Genomic DNA, 20,715 nt, shown 5'->3' with positions numbered 1-20,715 from the left:
GAGAGAAAGAAAAAATAAGAAAAAGAAAATTACTATTCTGTTTTATCTTCGGTGTAAACTGCAAATCTAGTACACCATCTTGGTATCAGTTTTCATGTGCATATCTAGTGGTGAGTACTACTGAGTAGGGTTTCTTTAAATATTATGTGCAACACTGCCACAATCCCAGACTTTACTTGCTTCTTGAAAGATAACAATGAAAAGCCCAGACAGAAAGTACACGACAAATTTCTGTATTTTCTATTCTAATGATGAAACTTGAAAGAACAGGTTCCAAGGACCCATGGCAAAGAAAGGGAAAAACAATGGGGTAATCTTACAACCAGCCGCTACACTAAAGTATCTCCCCGTACCCAAAAGAACCATAATATCCATGCACTACCTATAACAGCTGCCATTCACGGGTTAGCTTCCCCTTGCTTCTTCAGATCAATATTAAGAGAACCAAACTTTAAGACAATTTCCTTCTCATCGCCAACCAAATTATTTTCAGCTTCATCCTTTGCACTGCCGATATCAGGTTTAGAAAGATCACTCAAACTAGGTCGTTGCTCGATCACACCATTTAGTTGCGTAGGAGGTACCACTGCCGGTATAAAGGATGAATCGTCATAGGTTTTACCAAGATACCTCTTTTTTTCTTCCTGCATGATTTTCTGACGCTCTTCGTAGTACATGAAGTCATCAAGTAGAGATGTCGTTGCCAAATAGTTCTTAAAGATATTCAGCATGTCAATTCCTGGCTTGTGATGTATCTGCTTAATGCACGCACTAAGCATGTTAGCAATCAAGACGATCAGAAACATTAAATAATAAACCAAAAACGAAGGCAAAAGATTACCTCTTGAGTATCTCTGCTATTTGTGACTGGCTTATTTTCATTGTTCTCTAATATAATATGTCGAAAATTAGTGTTCGGAACATCCTTTATAAAGTGCCACTTCACCGGGAAACTACCGCTCCATTTGTCTTGCTGCCAGAAATTCATGTCTTTGTTGAAATCAACAGGACCTGTCATCTCTGCAACACCACAAAACTGCCCGCTTGCATTGACCTGCATCAAAATTCTTTCCTCAGCGAAACTTAAAGCATAAACAGTTGTACAACTACAAAGTAAAATAGAAAACATGCAAATACACAAAATACACTATTTGTTTGTTTGCCAAACGTAGAAATAGAAACAAACCAAAATGATGGTAAATGCAGTATCCCAAATGATAACAGAAAACTTACAGAGAAAAATAGGAATATTGGGCATCCACTTGGCTTCCCAGCTGATATTTTCTGCGCATCTTCATAAGCATTCTCCAGCCTCTTGTTTCCATTAGGAGTGCTTGACCACACGTTATACTTGATACTCTTATGCACATCATCTTCACTATAAGATTTGATAACAAAGAACTTGGCATCAACGTAGTTAACAGAGAAATCTTCTCGATTATAATTATCTGCACTGACAATGATGTCACCCTGTGAAATGGATGACACCCCTTGGTTTTTTAACCTATTCGTCCTAGGCCCCCTATTCTGTTCACCCAAGAGATCAGTGTTTCCGTTTCCATATTTCAAATCCCCACCATAATGAAACCTTGGCTTGAACTTATCCACTACACCCCATCCACGAGCATTTGATCCGAAGTCTGATAATCCATTCACAGACACAACAGCTTTTGTTGAGTTGAAAGTAGATGAAACACCACGCGGAAATTGATTAGCTACTTTAGTCGAGGCTGAAGTACTTGGGCTCTGAAAGCATGAGAAACAAAGTGCACGGAGTTAAGAATCGAGCATCCGGTCAGAAAGTAAGCGGTTCAAAGTGTAAGCCTACATTTTAGAGATCCCTTTATTTACATTAGGGACAACCTTATGAGAGATTTTTTTTAACTACTAGAACTTACATGAGGACACATTCTACTCATCCGACTCCCCAGCTAATGGGATACACGGAGTTCTATCATCAATCAAGGAAATCAATGAAAGAAATTCTTGAAGTTTTCAAGTCCACACAAATACCCACTCGGCACCACCCATTAAAACTACAACAAAAAAAGATGCTGCATTGGAATTGAAGGGAGCATATGCATGTATATCAAGGTATACTCCCTTAACTTAGGCACTAGTTTATATGTATTTCAGTCAGGACAGAAGCAGGAAGGAAACATGCAATATGTTGAACCAGACAGAAGGCATACCTGAGCAATGTGTGGTAAAGCTGAATGAGAAACAGTACCAGATGCAACAGTTTGGATGGCTGTAGGGCGCTTAGCCAGAGTGGCACTAGATTTAGACCCCTCTGACCTTTTAGTGTACGGCTGTGACATATTGAGACGATTGTCCATGGCTTCTGCTCTTCCATCTGCTGCAGCTGGCCTCAATGGTGCTCTAGTCGTACTGACAGGCACGAATGAAGTGTTCTCTTTCAACCCTACTCCATATGGCCCATTAACAATTGATGCACCAGCATTTAAGGAATGGAGATCCGAGGAACTATTTGGAACGCCATCAGCACCTGGTTGAAGAACAAGAGGGTAATAGGCGGATGACGAGGTGGGGTACTGATAAGCAGATCCAGGGTAATAAGTTTGTGAGCCTACATATGAGCCATCAACTCCCATGTAAGCACCAGGAATGTAAGGATTGTATGGATTGTACGGTGATTGTGCAAATTCATAAGTAGGCGAAGTAGGAGTGTAGTATACAAAAGGCAAATTTTCAGTCTGTAAACCCTGCATCGGGAGAAAAGGAAACATTAGCAAAACATGCTGACTGTTGTTTAAATAGAAAGGACTACATTTTGTTTACAAGATTTGAAATTGAATATTTTACTCACTGCATAATGGAGATCTTGACCATCTATTCCAAAAAACCTAGGGTGGTCATCCCATTCGCTAGGTGAATCAAATCCTGACAATACACAATTATATCAATTCAGTACATAGCCAGCAAGGAGTACCAGATTTTAGAGATTAAAATGAGAACAGAAATTTATACCTGTACAGTAATATCCATAGTAATTAGTAGGAGAATAGTATAGGCCCTGATCAAGTATGAATTTCGGGGTGCCATCGTTGCCCATGGCTTCTGCTTTTTCGAGAGATTGAGCTGCAACTACAAATGGACTAGCCTCACTACCTTGTATCTGAAATTCAAGGATAAGATGTAAATATATTTAGTATTCCACCTTGACTCAATCCGAAATGATCCACAACATTTGAAATAGAAAACTGAAGACCAAATGAAGTTTAAGCTGGAATGTGTAGCGCGCTTAGAACAGTTTATTTTATATACAGTTTCTATGAGATTGTATGCAAAAACTGTAGTGCTAATACTGTGATAATACGATTTATAATTCCCAATTCAAGTCTAGTAGCAAGGTCACATCAACTGGAGCAATATCACGATGGCCATTGGTCATATTAAGAAAAGTACCAGATGTGTTTCTACAGTTCCATAGTCAGAACCATCAACTTTTTCCATAACGGGATTACCACCCTGCACGAAACAATATAAGATACAGAGAAATAAAATCAATCATACATTATTCAAGCTTCCATGTTACAAATTTACATACACAACAACGCAAGCCTTATATAAGGCTCTCCAATAAAAGAAAGAACGTTCACAGAATTTTACACAGTGATTTGTGTGGTCATGATAATGCGTATGTGTCTGTGAGGTGGTGGAGGGTGGTAGTTATAGCCAACAGTTTGGAATCAGGTAGAACTACAGACATCCATATATCCAAGCCAAGAGGTTGTAAAGAGAAATATTATGAGCTTCAATACAAAAAGAGCCAACAGTTGACTGGTTGATAGAAGTATCGAACAGTCAAACAGCTCAACTACACCAATTGCTATTTCAAAAGAACATGCCACTAATATACCTTAAGGATTAAGAAAAAACCTAAGAAATAAGAAAAAACTTAGCGGGTTCCATATAGGCGAAACTTCTCCACACAAGAAAAATCAACGGAAGAAAATTTCCAACCCTTGAGAAAAAAGCTTATTATAAAGATTGATACTAGAATACCATAGCCATAGTCATAATTAATCAAATAATAAAATGTTTAGGTCAAAAAAAAACCCAAACCTAGAATCCTTCTTAGAGCTTATAGAAACTCAACCATGTATTTTCTCATTCTACGGAAAACCCAATACCAAAGCTCAAATAAAACCAACACAATCATACAACCCAACAAACAACTAAATTAAAATCAAAATATTTTTCCCCAAGTAATACCTTCTATCAATAAAACCTCAATTTGGGGAATTTGAATAAGGAAAACCCAAAATTTAAATTAAACAGCAAGTGAAGAAAAGGTTTAAGAAGAGTACCAGTAAAATAGACCTAAATTCAGGCCATATGCATGTTCTGGAGCATGAAAATTAGAACTATAAGGAAAATCCCTTGAGAAACGAATCAAATATACGCACCATTTTTGTCTTTGAAGAAGGAAAAACCCTAACCCTAGAAATTTGTAGAAAGAAAAAAGAAGAATAGATAGGAAAAGGGATTCCAAATATCGTGTGTTTAAAAGAGCGTTGTATATTCCGCGATTATTACCATAAATACCCATAAACCCCTTATTAATTACCTAAAATTGCCACTTTATTTTTTATGTTTCCTTCGCCCCCACGATTCAACGACGTTGACGTAACACTGACGCGCAAATTAGACCACTGGGCCTTTCAGATATGGCCCATTTATAGGATCCTTTTATATCATCACCACTCACCAGTCATTGATTTTTTTTTTAAATTACCCTTCTGTTACGAATGGACATGTGTTTGGATGCCACATTTTATGGGCCCCACCTGAACCTATATGTATATGACACCAAAAGAAATACGTGTCACTTAAGATGTTAATGTTGATCCTTTAAATGGGATGATTCACCTCCTACTTCAACACTATATATACCCGTTCATGGTACTTTGTAAATAGAGAGAGAAATAAAAAAAAAGAACAAAAATTAAATGAAAACTGCCTCTTTCTCTTCCACTTCGTTCTTTCTTATTAAGCTTTATTTATATGTATACATATCATCCGTATTACGTTGTACCTTGGCCCATAAACAGTAGCACAGTTTAGACGAATTTCAACACGTTATCAGCACGAATAGCTCGATGCCGCCAATTGATAAACCAGTGTTCGACGATGTTTATGCCAAGCTGTCGGGGATGATACCCACAAAGCCATATAATCAACTTCACAATTTATATTTGTGTTTTGAGTTGAATTTGTGTTTTTGATTATATATGTGGATAGTAGTACTGACTCTGTTGCTTCTATTGATCAGGGTAGTAAAACTATTAATGGAGGCAAGTTGTTCTACAAGTATTGCAAACTTGTACGGATGTTTTTGGGTAAGTGCGGGAAGGTGAGAACCGCGACTCCGTAAACTTTAATAATTTTCCGCTAATTATTTTTGTTATGGTACTTGCGGTTTTAGTACCGGCGAAGCGAGAAATTGTTGTATCCCTAGAGGATAACATAAATTTAATTTCTCTTGCTCTAAATAATCTCCATAGATTTTGAAACAATTCCACCAGAAGCTGGAATTTCGTTTAGCATAGTGTGGATGCAAAAGGCACGGTCCGCTAGCCCTTCTGTCCCAGAAGTGACCCGTTATAAAAGTGCTAGTCGTTCCTATTTGCGGTCCCTGAAGTGACCAAGTAGGAAACTTTTCCATAAAAGAGTGTATCCATTTGTACGCTTGTAAATTAATATTTCGTTGACCCTGAAGGTGACGAAGTTGGAGATTTATTGTTATTGTATTAGTACCATATGTGTTTTGATGTTTATCCTTTGTTTTAAGTTTTGTTTGTTTTCTTTGCTTATTTTTTTATAAGTAATGGATTCCAGAAGCAATCCATGAGATGTTGCCGACTCCAGAAGCAGTCCAACATGTAATTTGTGGTTTCTTGTAAAAATCATATTAGACTCCAGAAGTGGTCTTTGGGTTCCCGAAGTAGCCCATGGTTACGTAATGATATTGTTAAGGACTTATTAATGTATGTCTCTCGTCCAACTGTGACATCGAATATAGATTCCTGAAATAATCTATCCATTTTAAATAGACGATAGAGATATTTGTCTCTAGACAAGGGAACAAGAAACACAAATTTTTCGAACAATTTCTGTAACCTTGTAGAGGTTTGGGAAATGTGAAATGCCATTTCGGGTTCGAATAATATGATAAACGGCTCCGGAAGACCGTGTATCATTTTGGTGGTATAACAGTCATCTTTATTAATGCCTTATAGTATTCCGGATTCCTGAAGAATCTGTTGAGTTTTTGAGAATATTTGGCGTTACCACCTTGAAACGACAAACGAGCATTTTTATGGAGTATTTTGTTACTTCATTTGTTTTTGTGCCAGAAACACATCGTAAAGAAACATAAGGCTTTCTTTTATGGGGTGTGCCATAGGAGAATTCGAATAGTCGATTTCCATGTTGTCATTAGCCAGAAGTTTAATGACCCTTGAATTATTCATGCTCAGGCATGATCAGTATGGACGCCAAAGTTCTACCAAGATGAGTAGACGATTCAAAATGCTCATGGAATCCTTTACAGAATCTGAAGCTTCTATTAGATAAGGATGTAAATTGTGTTATTGGTCCCTGAGACAATTGGTTGTTAAATTGCATTAACATTAACATTAACATTATGGTAACCCATTACTGAATCACCAACATTAACTCCTAGAAAGGATTCAAGGTGGAAATTGCATGACTTATTCACCCTGCAATATGGACAATTATTTCAATACTTTAGTGTATTAATAGACACATCTACTAGATGGTCTCTTGTTATATTAACACGTAATGTTAGATTTTGCCGAACTGTTTGTGCAAATCTTGTGGTTGCGTATCCATTTTTGGACTTTCCACTTAAGTCCATTTATCTTGGAGGTAAATTGATAGGCTTTGATGCTTTGCCTTCAGTTGGTGTTATATCGAGCATATAGTTAGCACATGTGCGCACTCGACATGGTCTAGTTAAGTTCTTTTTTTGAAGCATCTTTAGTTTATTGCTCGACCAACTATTTACCATCAATTATATCTTGGGAAGAAACCTTACAACTTACGTATTTGTTCCATAACGTCACCTAGCTATATATGTTGGTTTCGATTCATAAGACATTTAAAACCATGTGCTAGATGAGACTGTATTCCCGCCGTTAGGGGGAGGAAGTAAGCCGTTACAAGGAACGGCGTGAAATGGCTCATCTTTTGTCGAGCCTGTAGTCGTTTTTGGGATACTTTTTGTCTAGTTAAATTAAAACCCAAAAACTATCATGAGCAGAATTGCCTTTGAAAATCAGGCAATTATGGAACCAGAAGTTTCCAGAAATGAGATAATAATGTTTCCGCCATGATCAGGAAAACTAAAATGCCACCAGAAGTTGGCATGGAAACCCTCCACCAGAAGTTTGGCAAGAGTAGGGTTGATAACCTAAAAGGTTCTCCCACTTTAGTCAGGGGGAGAAACGTCACCATAAAAGGATGGTGCAAATTATGATAACCTAAAAGGTTTTCCCGCCTTAACCATGGGGAGAAAGACTTCCACCTGAAGATGGCACGTATTATGTCGAAAAATTTAAGGACTTTTCCCTTAAAGTCATAAAGATTCCAGACACCACCTAAAGGTTGCAGTAAGCAATGTCGACAATTCAACAAGTTATCTGATTAAGTATTTATCCTGATCAAACAAAGTTTGGCTGCCGCTAGATATTAGCGTGAAACTATCTCAGTTTGTTTTCTCACACCAAGATATTGGATGTAATTGAGGTGTTGGAGATTACACATGATTAAAACAAATAACTGCAGTAGCTCTGGGAAAATATCATTCGTCACTTGCTTGAGGATGCAGACCCGAGAAGTTGTCTCAGCAAGTTAAATTATGCATCTCGCAATGACGAAGTCGTGTGTTAAAACACGCTTGAGGCCTGAATGAATGCCTCATATATGCCTCACAAAAGAGAATCCAATCGCTTTTATAATATGTAGTGCTCTTGAAGAGACTACAGATAGTTCTCGTGGAGACTATCGGAATATGATCCACATTCTCTAAGCTTATACCTCATTAAAATGGGGATATGATAATGCCCCTGAAGTGGCAATGGTACCAGTCTATGAAATTTTCATAAATGTGCATGCACTAGAGAATGTGTTAGATCGTATATGATTGTCGATTACTGTTTACAATAATGGTTGTGTACCCCTCTGCAGAGGAACATCGACATTATGATTGGAAGGCATATAATTGGTTCCTCTATAACTAAGATAGAGGATGAAATCTCTCGAAAAAGTGTAATTTTCGGATCCGACTCACACTGTAAAATCATGAGGCCTGAATATTACAGGTTGGTGTTTGAGATGAAGCACAGAGAGATTAATATAATCGCTCAAGGTGCGATTTAAGGGTTTTTCCTGCTAAACCCCCAGGATTGATTCTGTAAAACGAAAAATATTCTCCTAATATAGATGCACTTTAACATGGTAGTCACTGAAGGACTCATATTGCATCTGGTTATGACTAGTAATTGTAATGAATCCCTGAAGGATTCGAGGTTCTCTGACTCAGGCAGTCAGCCACCTGACTTTGTGAATTATGTCAGGCTTGAAATTTAGTCATAATCACCATCTTGAAGAGGAGAAATTTATGAACAATCCTTTGTGTATTTTATGTTCTTGGTATAAGGTTAAAATCCGGATGAAATGATGATATCATTTTTGACTTCTGAAAGAACCCTTCGTAGCGCTAAAATCCACTATTGAACTAGATTTTTGAGATCTCGCTGGAATCGAAATATTTGCTTGACCTGAAATTCGAGGACATGCTAGCATAATAAAACTTTCCTGTATATACCAGAGTATCTAGTTTTGATACTCGTAATACTTATCGTGCTTCTAAATTAGCACCATTACTGGGAAGTGATCGATCCATCTGATACGTACGTTAAATTTATGGTCCATAAGTACCATACATGGATATAATGCATGCATTATCTTGTGTTTTCTAACTTTTATTTTGCAGGTTACACTTTTAGATGCTGAAATTGATTCTACGGTATTTATGAGTTTACAAAAGGCCTTTCATTATTATGCCTGAAGTTAAAGCGAAAATAAATTGGTGTGTAATGGACTGAGGATTTAAACGCGAGGCGTACAATGGCAATTGTGCACCCGGCGCAAGACCTGCAGTCAATCCTCCATAAACTGCAAATGGTAAAGCGGTTTTCTGAAGGATATATAATGTTTGCACCACCAGCCGCTTTAAGAAGTCATGCTTCAGGGGGAGTAAACTCGTAGAATCTTTGGCTGGACTAAAACGCGTTGTACTCTTTTTCCTTCGCTAAGGTTTTGTCCTGATGGGTTTTTCCTTGTCAAGGTTTTAACGAGGCAGCATATGCGTGTTCAGCACCATTATCGAGCGACGTCCGTTGTACTCTTTTCCTTTGGTCTGGTTTTGTCCCACGTGGTTTTTCAGACGAGGTTTTTAACGAGGCAACATTGGCATTGACGTCAACATTATTATGAACTTTGGGCACTCAGGTTTTGTCCCAAGTGGTTTTCCTGGTGCGGGCACCCAGGTTCTGTTCCAAGTGGTTTTCCTGGTGCGGGTGTTCAGGTTTTGTCCCAAGTGGTTTTCCTGACGCATTTTCGTCAAAGAAAATATTTTGTGTCAGCGACGACCCTCATTCTAAGCGCAGGTTTTGTCCTAAATGGTTTTCCTGACGCAACTTTGACAGAGGAAGCATTTCATGACGGTGACCAACCTCACTCTAAGTTCAGGTTTTTCCTAAATGGTTTTCCTGACACGATTTCGACGACGAGAGAAAATGTGCGACTAGCATCATCACTTTGAAGCTACCGATGTTGTACTCTTCGAATGAATTTTGTCCCACTGGATTTTACCGACAAAATTTTAACGTGGCAACGTTATTAAAATGGTGGTCATCCAAGGGGGAGTGTTACGAATGGACATGTGTTTGGATGCCCACATTCTATGGGCCCCACCTGAACCTATATGTATATGACACCAAAAGAAATACGTGTCACTTAAGGTGTTAATGTTGATCCTTTAAATGGGATGATTCACCTCCTACTTCAACACTATATATACCCGTTCATGGTACTTTGTAAATAGAGAGAGAAATAAAAAAGAAGAACAAAAATTAAATGAAAACTGCCTCTTTCTCTTCCACTTCGTTCTTTCTTATTAAGCTTTATTTGTATGTACACATATCATCCGTATTACGTTGTACCTTGGCCCATAAACAGTAGCACAGTTTAGACGAATTTCAACACCTTCAAAATATTGATTTTTTGTGCTGCGGTGGAGCTGTGAGAAATGGGTGAAACCCCAGAATTCGTTTACAGAATCAGCACCCAGAATTCGTTTACAGAATCAGCACCAAAGAAGAATGGGATGAGCTGCAAAAGAATGGGTCTACTTTTGGTGGAGAAATTGATAAGTCTACTGCTTGTTTTCACCTCAGCAAACTCAATCAGGTTTCCTTCCCCAATCTCTCTTGATGATTTTTTAACTACTTTCATGGTCTTTGATCCCTAATTTGGTTCAAATGATATGTACTGATAATGGATTGTATCAAATGTTCGTCTAGGTGAAGTCAACTTTAGAGAATTTTTTCAAAGGAAGGGAAGATCTCTACTTGCTACAAATTGATTTTAAGAAGGTCATATTTCTAACTGTACTCTTAATTTTATTGAAGATCCACTGAATTTCTGTTTATCTGGATAACTTTTAGAGTATTAAAAACTTAATTGGGTCATTTGATTAGTATTTGTAAGATTAGAAAATTAATTCTCAACCCAAGAAGTACTTCAATTTAATAAGATCATTTGGAGTGAACTAGATTTTTCTCTTGAAGGCTATTCCTTTGGTGGTAGTGAGGAAATGCACTTCAAGTTTTGGAATTATTCGGCATGATTCTTCTCGAGTCTCGAATTATGGGCCTTATGGCCTCAAAATAATCTATTCCACACACTGCAGTAGAAGCGCTAGATTAGGTCCAATTTGATCAACTAGGTATCCTATGTTTCTAACTTACACCTTTCAATAGTATCGACTTTACTTCCAAGTGGATATAAGTTACAGTGAGGAAATTACTAGATTTATTGTACAAACTCTCTAGCTTTCTTATATGACTTTGAGATCTCCACTATAGGCATTCAACCAGTCAAATATTTAGTGATACATAAATTTCAAAAAATTTAAGCTTGGCAGAAAATTGTTCAGGCATTTGGGCTTGATACTTATATATGTAAAAGTAAATCAGGACTTGTATTGCAGGTAATCGCTGTCAACAGAACTACAACTACTCAGAAGACTAAGTCCGAAGACCAGAAAGAGTCTAAATCCAACTGACATAGTTTCCTCATTAACTCTCCAACTTATTTTACAGCTGCAATGCAAATCTTGTTTTGATATCAGCCAGATGATTGTTTAAACACGCATCCTTTCTTTTCTTCTTTTTCTTCTCCAATATGACAGCTTCAACTTCAACTTTTTAACAACTTCATATTAATCACCTAATTAATGTCAAACTCAATTGACACAAACTATCTTTTGTTGTCCAAACCCCTTCGAAAAAGATATAAACTGCAAGGTTACATTGGTGGAACCCTACCCAAGCCCCCACGTACCTTTCCAAACTCGGATGATATTAATCGCGAGTTTACCAAAGGAGAAGAGCAAACCATTTCCTCCTTGGCTGGTTAATATTTTTCGAGAGCTGAACACATTTTTGGTGCGTTTGCAGCTTCAGGAAACCCGACCACTGAAAATTATTTGTAGCAAGCAGTTCTAGGATATATCATAAGCCTTATCTACTCCACGTAGAATTGAGTGTTGCAAATCATTTTTAGCAATGGGGTTTCCTGAAGCTGCGAGGGCATTGAAAATTTGTTTAGCTTTCTGAAATGATTCTTGCATTGATTTGTTAGTGCCTGTCATACTTCTTGTAATGATGACAATCCCACAACACGAGACATAACACTCTCTGTGAGGGAGAATAACAGCCACTCTAGGAGGATCTGGTCTTGTTCTTCCAATTTGGTGAACTTTGTATTTCCCATTATCAAAATTTGGCAAGGCACATGGGGGCTTAGGTAGGGTGTTTTGACGTATTCTTGGAGTTTGTATCCTTTTATGAGGAGGGGTTTGAACTGTGTTGTGTGCAGAAGATAGTTTGACATTGATGAGATGATTAATATGAAGTTGTTGAAGTTGCCATATTGAAGAAGAGTTGGAAGATGTGTGGTTAAAGAATTATCTGGCTGATACCAAAACAAGACTTGTATTGCAATTGTAGTTCCACGCTTTTGGTGGAGAAAAACTCTTCGCTGTATATAATTGCACTACACTACACATTGGATAAGTATTGTTTTAGAATTTGAATAGTATAACAATCCGTAAAATAAGATGGAGAACAAAAAGGGAGACTATTTGAGTCTGTTGTAGACTCTCTCTGGAATTCAGACTTAAGTCTTCTGAGTAGTTGTAGTTATGATGGCGTCGGTATCCTTGACAAAGTAGTCACTATTCAGATGATTTGTAAAGGTAAATGCAACTGATATGTTTTATGTTGAAATTATTTTGTTCTTGGAGGGAGAGTAACCCATGCAAGAGAAGAGAATCTACTCACAAGATTCGGGCACATTTACTTTGTACAGAATGTAACTGAGTAGTGGTAGTTCTAATCTTTTGTAGCTATCTATTGAAAATTGAAAGATAGTAAGAACTACAGACTGAGGTCTAGGAGATGAGAACTACTGATTCACCAAAAAAACATTACAGCTCCTTTGACTCACAAAAAAATATTACAGCTCCTTTGACTCGTTATGTGGCTGAACTGTGGCTGAACTTGTATCAACCGCTTTTTAAGATACTGACTGCCTCAGATATCGGAGTTGTATTTCGGCTTCCGTATACAGATAGGTTGTTTCTTCTTTTCTATTCTGTATACTGCATGTGTATCAGATAGGTTGTTTCCTCCTTTCTATTAGTATGAGGGGTATCACAATTCGAATTGATTGTCACATAACAAGCTGTATTACTTTAAGCTTCATATGTGATGAGCATGATGATTGAAATCATAATTCTACGACAGTTGTTTATTCTCCTTGTTTTGATGCAGCTCGGGGATGGATTGGTTTATGAATCTGTTGATAGTACCAACTACTTCCCTCATTTCTATGGCCCTTCCCGTACTTACATTCCTCTCCCTTTGGATGCCGTTGTTAAAGCTGAGAAATTGACTCTGTCGGGAGGCCACTTCAGTCGCAGTTTTCTGGCTGATTCAACTTTGGATGCGCAGTAAAATTTGGTTATCCTTTACCTTTTACATAATCTATTGTGACCGTTGGGTACGTTGAATCAGATTCTGTATGGTACTTGCCGTTATTCTTATTATCTTAAATTGAGTGGAAAATATCTTTTGGGAAATTAAATACCAGCGATCTAAAAGACCAACAATCACTCGAAGAATGCTGACAAAGAACTAAAAAGACCAACAATTATCTAGACCAACAATCACCTGAGTGCTGCGAAAGAACTAAAAGACCAACAATTATCTGATTATCTGAAAAGGGTCGAGGTAGTATACTTGCCAAAGCATAATAAACATAAACATTAACCTATCAAGTCTCAACATTGAAAAAGAGCTACAGATCTGCATCTCCTTGCACATTCCATTTAAACACGAAATGGGGAACTTTCTCCAAAGCGCATGCAAGCGCAAAAGGAAACTCAAACACGCCAAGGCATGTCGGCCTGGCAAGCAATACAGCAACACATCCATATTTGCATTTCACTAGATGTGCCTCCTAGTAGAAAAAGATGAAACAAAAAGTCAAAGTCGCCACTTCCACAGTCGAACAGCTTCAGCCCTCGACCATATAAGGCGAGACGAAATGTGCATATGTAAGTATATATTAATAATAACCCCGAGACTGTATAAATCCGAACACGAGATGTAGTATACAATTTATATACAGCCACACTACTAAGCTGCCGATGGAGCCTTGATGTACTTGACTCCAGCAGCCTCAGACAAAACAGAGAGGAACAACTGAAAGTTGCCAGATTCAACCGTATCACTGGGGTTTTCAATCTCTCCTCCCTTCTTGACAGGCATCTTGTAATCTAAAGACTCATCGTTGTATATATCCCACCACTTCTTTACCAGCATCTTAATGTCTTCTCGTTGCATATTCTCTTCCTCTCCAGTATACCTCCACGGCTTTGATCCCTATTATCAAAATCATATGTGAATACATCATTAAGCAACACTGAGCAAATTGTCAACCAAGTGACATCAAAGTAAACAGAAACATCAATGTTAATGAAATGAAACAAGACGCACCGCAGCACAGTAGTGAACGACTTTGACTTTGTCAAGCTCCACATTCTCAGGGTGACGCCATAACATAGCTAATACCAGATTGTACACTAGAGGAATGGGTTTGTAAATATCCCTGAAGTAAATGTTCAGAAAGTCCTGCAAATGTCCCCGCCAAATAAAACATGAAAAAAATGGTTAGCTTAAGCAAATCAAGATCGGTTAGTTACCCTTGATATTTTTAACATTGTCTTAGATTTACCTGCTCAGCAAAAGGAGTTGTAGGGGAGATTTTGAGCTGCTTTAGCAGGTCATGGTAAGTACATAGGTTGGGTTCAAAAAGGAACATTCCAGCGTTGAAGTAGAGGGCCGGAGGCGCCCCCATCTCAGCTGGCCACTTGACCCTATCAGGGCATTGTTGGCAGTACCCAATCTTGTACTGAGGAGTATGACTCCAAGTTTTCTCACAGAAGCAATCCTTTACAGCATAGAAGTAACCATCTGGAAGATCAAAGAGATGATCAATGTTTTCAAAGACTTGGATATCTCCATCCAAGTATATCATCTTGCTGTACTCCACGAACTACAAATAAAAGTATATCATTATCAGATAACTATAGAAACGGAGGGCACTTAGGTAAATAGACCTGCACAACTTAGAAATATCCAGAACCTAGAAACAAAAAAAAACGACCAGTGCATGTATTCAAGCTTCCACGTGGCAGCAAAGATCCTCATAGCATTTTTTATGCAAAAATTCTGAATGAAGAACCGTTAAGAAAACTGACTAATCAAATTCATGAAATCAAAAGTTACCTCCCAAATACGCAACTTAGAGTAGTTGATGACATAATAAGCCATAGCAAACTGAGTCTGATTTTCAGGTGGATAAACAGGTTCAATCTCACGAACAATACAACCTTGTTGCTCGAGTAAGTCACGATGTTCTTGAGGTACATCAGGTAAAACTGCAACAACTAATGGATATGCAGTTTTCACTTTTCTTAAACCTTTTGCTAATCCTACAACACCTTTTACATAATCTTTATTACCAGCTAAAAACGTAACATAAGCTCTACTCTGTAAACTTGCTTGTTTTGATGATTTAAGCCCACCATTGGCTAGGGTTCTTGGTATGAGCTGTGGTGCCATGATGATCAAGTATCAAAAGGGAGAAAGAGTGAGCGAAGTTTTTGAGATAAGAGTTTTGTTGATAAGAGGAAAGTTGAAATCTTTGAGAGCGAATTGTTTTTGTTTTTAAGTTTTGGTGTAGGAAACTAATATGTGGGGTGGTGCTTAAATAAGCTAATGAAAGAGATTTTGGCCCAAGTGGTCATAGAAATTTAAAATTTTATTAATTCCGATAATCACGGGTAATCTAATGACATGTGTAGTAAGTATTTAATCTAACGGTGGTAACGTGTCAACTGGAAATTTCTCGAGTTATTAATGAGAAAAGACCGAGAGAGGGCAATGGAATGAGCTAGAGAGCTGAGAGCCTAGAAGATTGTCATGTGTGTTTTTCCAAATTGACCAAATCAGGACACGTAAAATATGTTTTTTCTATAAATACCCTTTAAATATTTAAATATCAGTTAAATGAGGTGTAAATAGTACGTGTCACTCAAGTGGGTCATGGTGACACTCTTCCCTTTGGTCTGTCGACAAGTTTGATAGGGAGTTATTGATGTCATTAGGTCTACATGGCACAATTTTAGACGTGCTGCTCTCCTAATGTTACAATCTGGAGGTGGGGTCGACTCTGGCGGTAAAGCGTAATCCAATGGCAAGTGGCAACAGTCGATAAACGGATTTGCAAAGTTTTGTCGGTGGACAAATTAGATTTTCAAACTTGTGACAATCTAGCTACGTATTACGGGCCGGGCTAGTGAAGCACAAAGATTGTGCGTTATAGCATAGCCGGCCTAGTTAGTGGTCAGCCAGGATGGCACTACACTGCATAAACCATGAAGCCCTAAAATCACAAGACTCTGCACGGCCAGTGAAACGCCAAGGTGGCGCTATATCATAGAGTCAGTGGCCCAATAACAAAACTTATTGGCTGACACAAAAAGCTTCATTGAGGAAGACAAGGCAGGCCAAATTGACAAATGTAACATGAGATGTTCGCATTGATGCATATCCATGGAATTAAGTTGGTCAAACTCAAGGATGATGCAAGAGCATAGAATAAGCTAAGAGTTGGCATATGCATTAGTTCAAGGTTGGCCAAACCTTGGACAGTGCAAACAAGCTAGTGATGCAAGAGTATGCATCACTATTGTCGAGCAATTGGTTAAGTAGAGCAAGAATAACGCATATGAGCATATGGCACATATTGGCATAAGTTGGAAATCATGTTGGCATGAATTTTGCTTAGCTAAAGTGTCCTAGAAAGTTCAGATCAAGGCCTAATGCGGCGCATTGTAGCGCATTATGGCTCATTATGGCGCATTATGGCTCAAGTGTTGTTTATTGGCTTTGCGAGCATGCCAATGATGTAAGACAAGTTGGAACAATTATAAAGTAAGTTTATAACCTTATTAGAGTGTCCCTAACTGTTCAAGACAAGTATGGCTTAAATATGCAAGACAACACAAAAGGTAACGGTTGAAAAGCAAATTGGCGGTTATGAAAACTACATGTGGACATGTGGCTGTCTGTAGGATGTGCAAGCGGTTACACATAAATTTTGGCATGATCCTATTAGTATAAATAGTCTAGGAATCAATAATGTTGGTATTGTTCAATTTGGAGAAGAACCACTGATTTGTAGAGAAAGTTAGGCATTCACCAAGAGAGTGAATGGCCTGTTTTGGTCCATGTGATGGACAAGTTTTGTAATCTTCCTTTAGTTCAATAAAATGGGTTTGTTGCAGTAAGTTTTTGTGTTCTTATGTTGCTGATTTGTGTGAGTTTATCAATTGTTTGATGCATGTAAAACCTCTTATTCTTATGGTGGGCATAAAGAGTTAGAGAAAAAAGAAGAAAGACTTCTGTTGCGTAAAGCCTTAAGAGTGAAGGAAGATGCATACTTTGATGCAAGTATGCAAGGCTGAGTACTCTTGGGTGAGGTTGATTCACAGAACCATAGAGTATTTCCGGTCATGTCCCATGAAAATTTTAGGCCATTAAATGGGCATACGACACTGCGTATAAAATAACTTATTTGTTGTGTTCGGTAGGCTTTTACTTCGTAAAAATTCTCATTAAATTACATTTTTTCGAGTATAAATATTGAAAAAGCGGGGGTCTAACAACCTCACCCAATATTTCTCTTAGCAATTTATATGGACTAACTCCAATATACTTACAAAAGAATCAACTAGACAGTTAGACTCAGTCTTATAAAAAGTATATTAAAGAGTTAATATCTATATCTCTCGATTCAATCTGCAATCAACAAATAGAAATATGCGAGCCCGATTGAATATAAGAGATATAACTTGATTGGTAGCAAAGACCAATGTTCAAGGATCAATCAATTTCAATCAACAAACAAAAATTGGATTTATCAATTGATCGATTCAACGCACAACTTATGATATTTCAATTATATAACAAAATATAATGCGGAAAAGAAATAACACAGACACCAGAAGTTTTGTTAACGAGGAAACCGCAAATGCAGAAAAATCCCGGGACCTAGTCCAAATTGAACATCATATTGTATTAAGCCGCTACAAACAGCCTACTACAAACTAACTTCGGTATGGACTGTAGTTGAAACCCAATCAATCTCACACTGATTCAAGGTACAGTAGCGCTCTTTACGTATCTGATCCCAGCAGGATACTACGCACTTGATTCCCTTATTTGATCTCACCCATAACTAAGAGTTGCTACGACCCAAAGTCGAAGACTTGATAAACAAATATGTATCACACAAAAAAGTCTATATGAATAGATAAATCTGACTCCCACAGAAATACCTACGGGTTTTGTTCCGTCTTTTGATAAATCAAGGTGAACAAGAACCAATTGATATACCGGACTTATATTCCCGAAGAACAGCCTAGAAATATCAATCACCTCACAATAATCTTAATCTAGCGAAACAAGATATTGTGGAATCACAAACGATGAGACGAATGTGTTTGTGACTACTTTTCTATCTTGCCTATCGGAGATATAAATCTCAAGACAATCTTACGATTGTACTCAAACACGATAGAAACAGCAAGATCAGATCACGCAACTACAGAGAAAATAGTTGGGTCTGGCTTCACAATCCCAATAAAGTCTTTAAGTCGTTAACCTACAAGGTTTCGTGAAAAACCTAAGGTTAAAGGAGAATCGACTCTAGCTTATACAACTAGTATCACACATGAGGTGTGGGTATTAGGTTTCCCAGTTGCTAGAGTTCTCCTTTATATAGTCTCCAAATCAGGGTTTGCAATCTAAGTTACCTTGGTAACAAAGCATTCAATATTCACTGTTAGATGAAAACCTGATTAGATTCAAGCTAATATCTTTCAACTGTTAGATCGAACTTAGCTTGTTATACACAAATGAAATGTAACTTCATCTAGGTTTGAGTAACCATACCTAAACGTGTACACTTAGTTGGTTCAACAATAGTTAACTAATGGTTAGCAATATGAGCACTTTCAACCTTATTCATCTTCACCATTATTAATTCAAATGACTCAAATGAACTAGTTGGAGAGTTGTTCAATTGCTTAGATCTTATAGAAGTATACAATACACAATCGAAGAAAAATCGGTTTTGATTCACTCGAATCGATTCATGAACATTATAGCCACGGTTTGCAAAGATTGCATTCCTTAATATATAAATGTTTTAGTTCATGAACAACCCGATTTTAGAAAGTAACCTACTTAAGTATGCATACGGGTACGCGTACTTAAATAACCGGATTGAGTTTGTTTTTCACTTTCAAAGTCCAGCAGAAATTCACGGACGTGGACTTTCCGCCAGTATGCGTACGAGTACGCATACTTACCCGGATTTCCAACAACCGCCAGTACGCGTACGGGTACGCATACTTTGGGTTCCCGGTTTTGGACTTTTACACAAATGTGAGAACACACCATGTTTATATCCAAAGATGGTTACATGTTTCTAAACTCTCATTTCAATCATTGAAACTTTCTTAGAGGATGTTATATAGTTGTTATTCACAAACTATTTTTCTTCAAAGCGATTTTCAAGTTATTGAAATAATCAACATGACTTTCGTCACGAGCAAGGTAGTCAATATCGGTTGTACATGCCGATATTACATGTTTTTATCAGATATCGGAAAATACCTATACAATATCCAAAATATCATTGATACGAAGACGGAACGATAAAAACGTTCGTATCGGCTACCGACCGATATATCGGTTTTACCTATACACTGATATTATCAGTTCAGTATCATTTTTTATAAAGATGAAATCTATGAAATGAAAATTAGGCATTTCAGTATCATCTGTAGTAAAGATATAATAAACTAAACATGAACGAGTTAGGGCATTTTCTTTGTTGCGGAAAACAGATTGATCCATAAATCGTTAATGGTGCGCCAAACTGATTGCCTTCTTTGTTTGAGAATTTTTCTGCAACCCTTAACTTCTTAGAGTGTTAGTATTAAGTTTTGATTGTGCATAGGAAATTTCAAGGAAAGGGAATTAACTGGAATGTATGTTAATTACCTTTTATTTTGGAAGTTTGAGAAATGTTTATGATTATTATTGTTTTTTATTATGATTTTTATTGATATTTGAAATTATAATTTTAATAATGTACAGTCGATAAAAACCGATAATATCTTTTGTATAGGTGTATAGGATCCGCCAGATACGATACCGATACGTGATATTAACTACTTTGCTCGAAACAAAGTTGAAGTGATCACACTTAGACGAGGTTGTTTATCATACAACAAAAGACTTTGAACCATGAATCTAACACTCAAAATCAAGTATCCAACATATATTCATGCGAATGAAGGTTTTCTACTGACTTTATATTTCTCTGTCTCATCCGTGTTTTTTTTTCTTCTTTTTAATAACATATATCATGATGATATGTTTGGGTTGGGGGTATATAAAGTTAACACATTTGATGGGGTATATAGGTAGATAAACAAGAAGGGTACAGGGATAAATGGGCATCGATAGTATTTTAAATCCAATTATAACAATTATCACTAAACACGAACTCACGGAAAAATCAAAGGTGTACATAAGGCCAAGCTTTAGTTGAATACTCTTCAGTCAACACTTTGTGCACGTGAGTCGTCTGACAATTCAAATCCAATTTTATATTGTATTATGCGAGAGAAAAACTCAAAAAAATGGTATCAATTAAGTTAGGCACGAGAACAAA

General features: G+C 37.4%; 3 protein-coding genes across 4 annotated transcripts; 1 reads left to right on the top strand and 2 right to left on the bottom strand.

Annotated features, from left to right (window-relative positions):
* Positions 1-13: 13 nt before the first annotated feature.
* Positions 14-4,509, bottom strand: LOC113333162 (YTH domain-containing family protein 1-like). Of its 2 annotated transcripts, XM_026579671.1 has the most exons (8): positions 4,335-4,499; positions 3,430-3,492; positions 2,992-3,139; positions 2,831-2,904; positions 2,193-2,726; positions 1,234-1,746; positions 842-1,054; positions 14-755 (listed from the first exon to the last, which is right to left on the bottom strand). In XM_026579671.1, the coding sequence occupies exons 2-8, from the start codon at positions 3,475-3,477 to the stop codon at positions 399-401; spliced, it is 1,887 nt and encodes a 628-aa protein (XP_026435456.1). In that variant the 5' UTR covers positions 3,478-3,492; positions 4,335-4,499; the 3' UTR covers positions 14-398. The 2 variants fall into 2 exon arrangements, with proteins under 2 accessions (XP_026435456.1, XP_026435457.1); XM_026579672.1 differs by lacking the exon at positions 3,430-3,492 and having other exon boundaries at positions 4,335-4,509.
* Positions 4,510-10,374: 5,865 nt separating this feature from the next.
* Positions 10,375-13,480, top strand: LOC113332816 (the record flags this gene model as incomplete). The annotated part of the gene is made up of 3 exons (XM_026579323.1): positions 10,375-10,524; positions 10,638-10,709; positions 13,173-13,480. Coding segments are annotated over 3 exons (405 nt in total), but the record flags the coding sequence as incomplete, so codon positions are not given.
* Positions 13,481-13,604: 124 nt separating this feature from the next.
* Positions 13,605-15,629, bottom strand: LOC113333154 (galactinol synthase 1-like). Its single transcript, XM_026579661.1, has 4 exons — positions 15,192-15,629; positions 14,638-14,958; positions 14,400-14,534; positions 13,605-14,285 (listed from the first exon to the last, which is right to left on the bottom strand). Exons 1-4 carry the CDS (start codon positions 15,525-15,527, stop codon positions 14,040-14,042), a joined length of 1,038 nt encoding a protein of 345 aa, XP_026435446.1. The 5' UTR covers positions 15,528-15,629; the 3' UTR covers positions 13,605-14,039.
* Between the last annotated feature and the right edge of the window lie 5,086 nt (positions 15,630-20,715).

This window comes from Papaver somniferum, unplaced genomic scaffold, assembly GCF_003573695.1.
Source record: "Papaver somniferum cultivar HN1 unplaced genomic scaffold, ASM357369v1 unplaced-scaffold_132, whole genome shotgun sequence".
Taxonomy (NCBI): domain Eukaryota; kingdom Viridiplantae; phylum Streptophyta; class Magnoliopsida; order Ranunculales; family Papaveraceae; genus Papaver; species Papaver somniferum.
The sequence above is the reverse complement of the archived record's forward strand: the minus strand, read 5'-3'. Positions and strand labels throughout refer to the sequence as shown.